The sequence below is a fragment of the Pygoscelis adeliae genome, unplaced genomic scaffold (genome assembly GCF_000699105.1).
Source record: "Pygoscelis adeliae isolate BGI_AS28 unplaced genomic scaffold, ASM69910v1 Scaffold359, whole genome shotgun sequence".
NCBI lineage: Eukaryota > Metazoa > Chordata > Aves > Sphenisciformes > Spheniscidae > Pygoscelis > Pygoscelis adeliae.
Window position 1 is genome coordinate 6,430 of NW_008825553.1, and position 425 is coordinate 6,854.

The 425-nt window shown below is 64.7% G+C and overlaps 1 protein-coding gene across 1 annotated transcript in view; it reads left to right on the top strand.

Moving 5' to 3' along the window:
• Positions 1 to 2: 2 nt before the first annotated feature.
• AIM1L (absent in melanoma 1-like) overlaps positions 3 to 425 on the top strand; it is a gene marked incomplete at its 5' end in the record, with an annotated part of 4,670 nt that continues 4,247 nt past the window's right edge. The window contains 2 exons of the mRNA XM_009332173.1: positions 3 to 106; positions 194 to 316. Coding sequence (XP_009330448.1) covers positions 3 to 106; positions 194 to 316 — 227 coding nt within the window. The remainder of the gene's footprint in view (positions 107 to 193; positions 317 to 425) is intronic.

Here is a 425-nt window from a genome sequence, read left to right on the forward strand (position 1 = left end):
AGAAGACCGGCGAAGCCGCCCGGCTGAAGTTCACCGCCTCGGCCGAGGACACCCGCATGCAGGGCCAGGCGCTCACCGCCGCCTCCATCATCGTCCACTCGGGCTTGTGAGTGGGACCGTGGTGATGGGTGGGCACCGGGTGGGCTCCAGCAAGGGCTGGAGCGGGGCGTGACGCTTTCCCCCTCTTCCCCAGGTGGCTGGTTTACTCCAAGCCTTTCTTCGACGATGACCCCTACGTTTTGGAGCCGGGCGGGTACCCCAATTTAAAGGCTTGGGGAGCAAAGGACCCATCCATCTGCTCCATGCACCCCATCAGGCTGGTGAGTGCCGGTTGCTGGAGCGTTACTGGTTACTGGGGTGCCGGGGCCGTATCAAGCCCTGGGCGTGACAGGCGAGAGCATCTCCCGGTGGTTCCCGGGTCACAT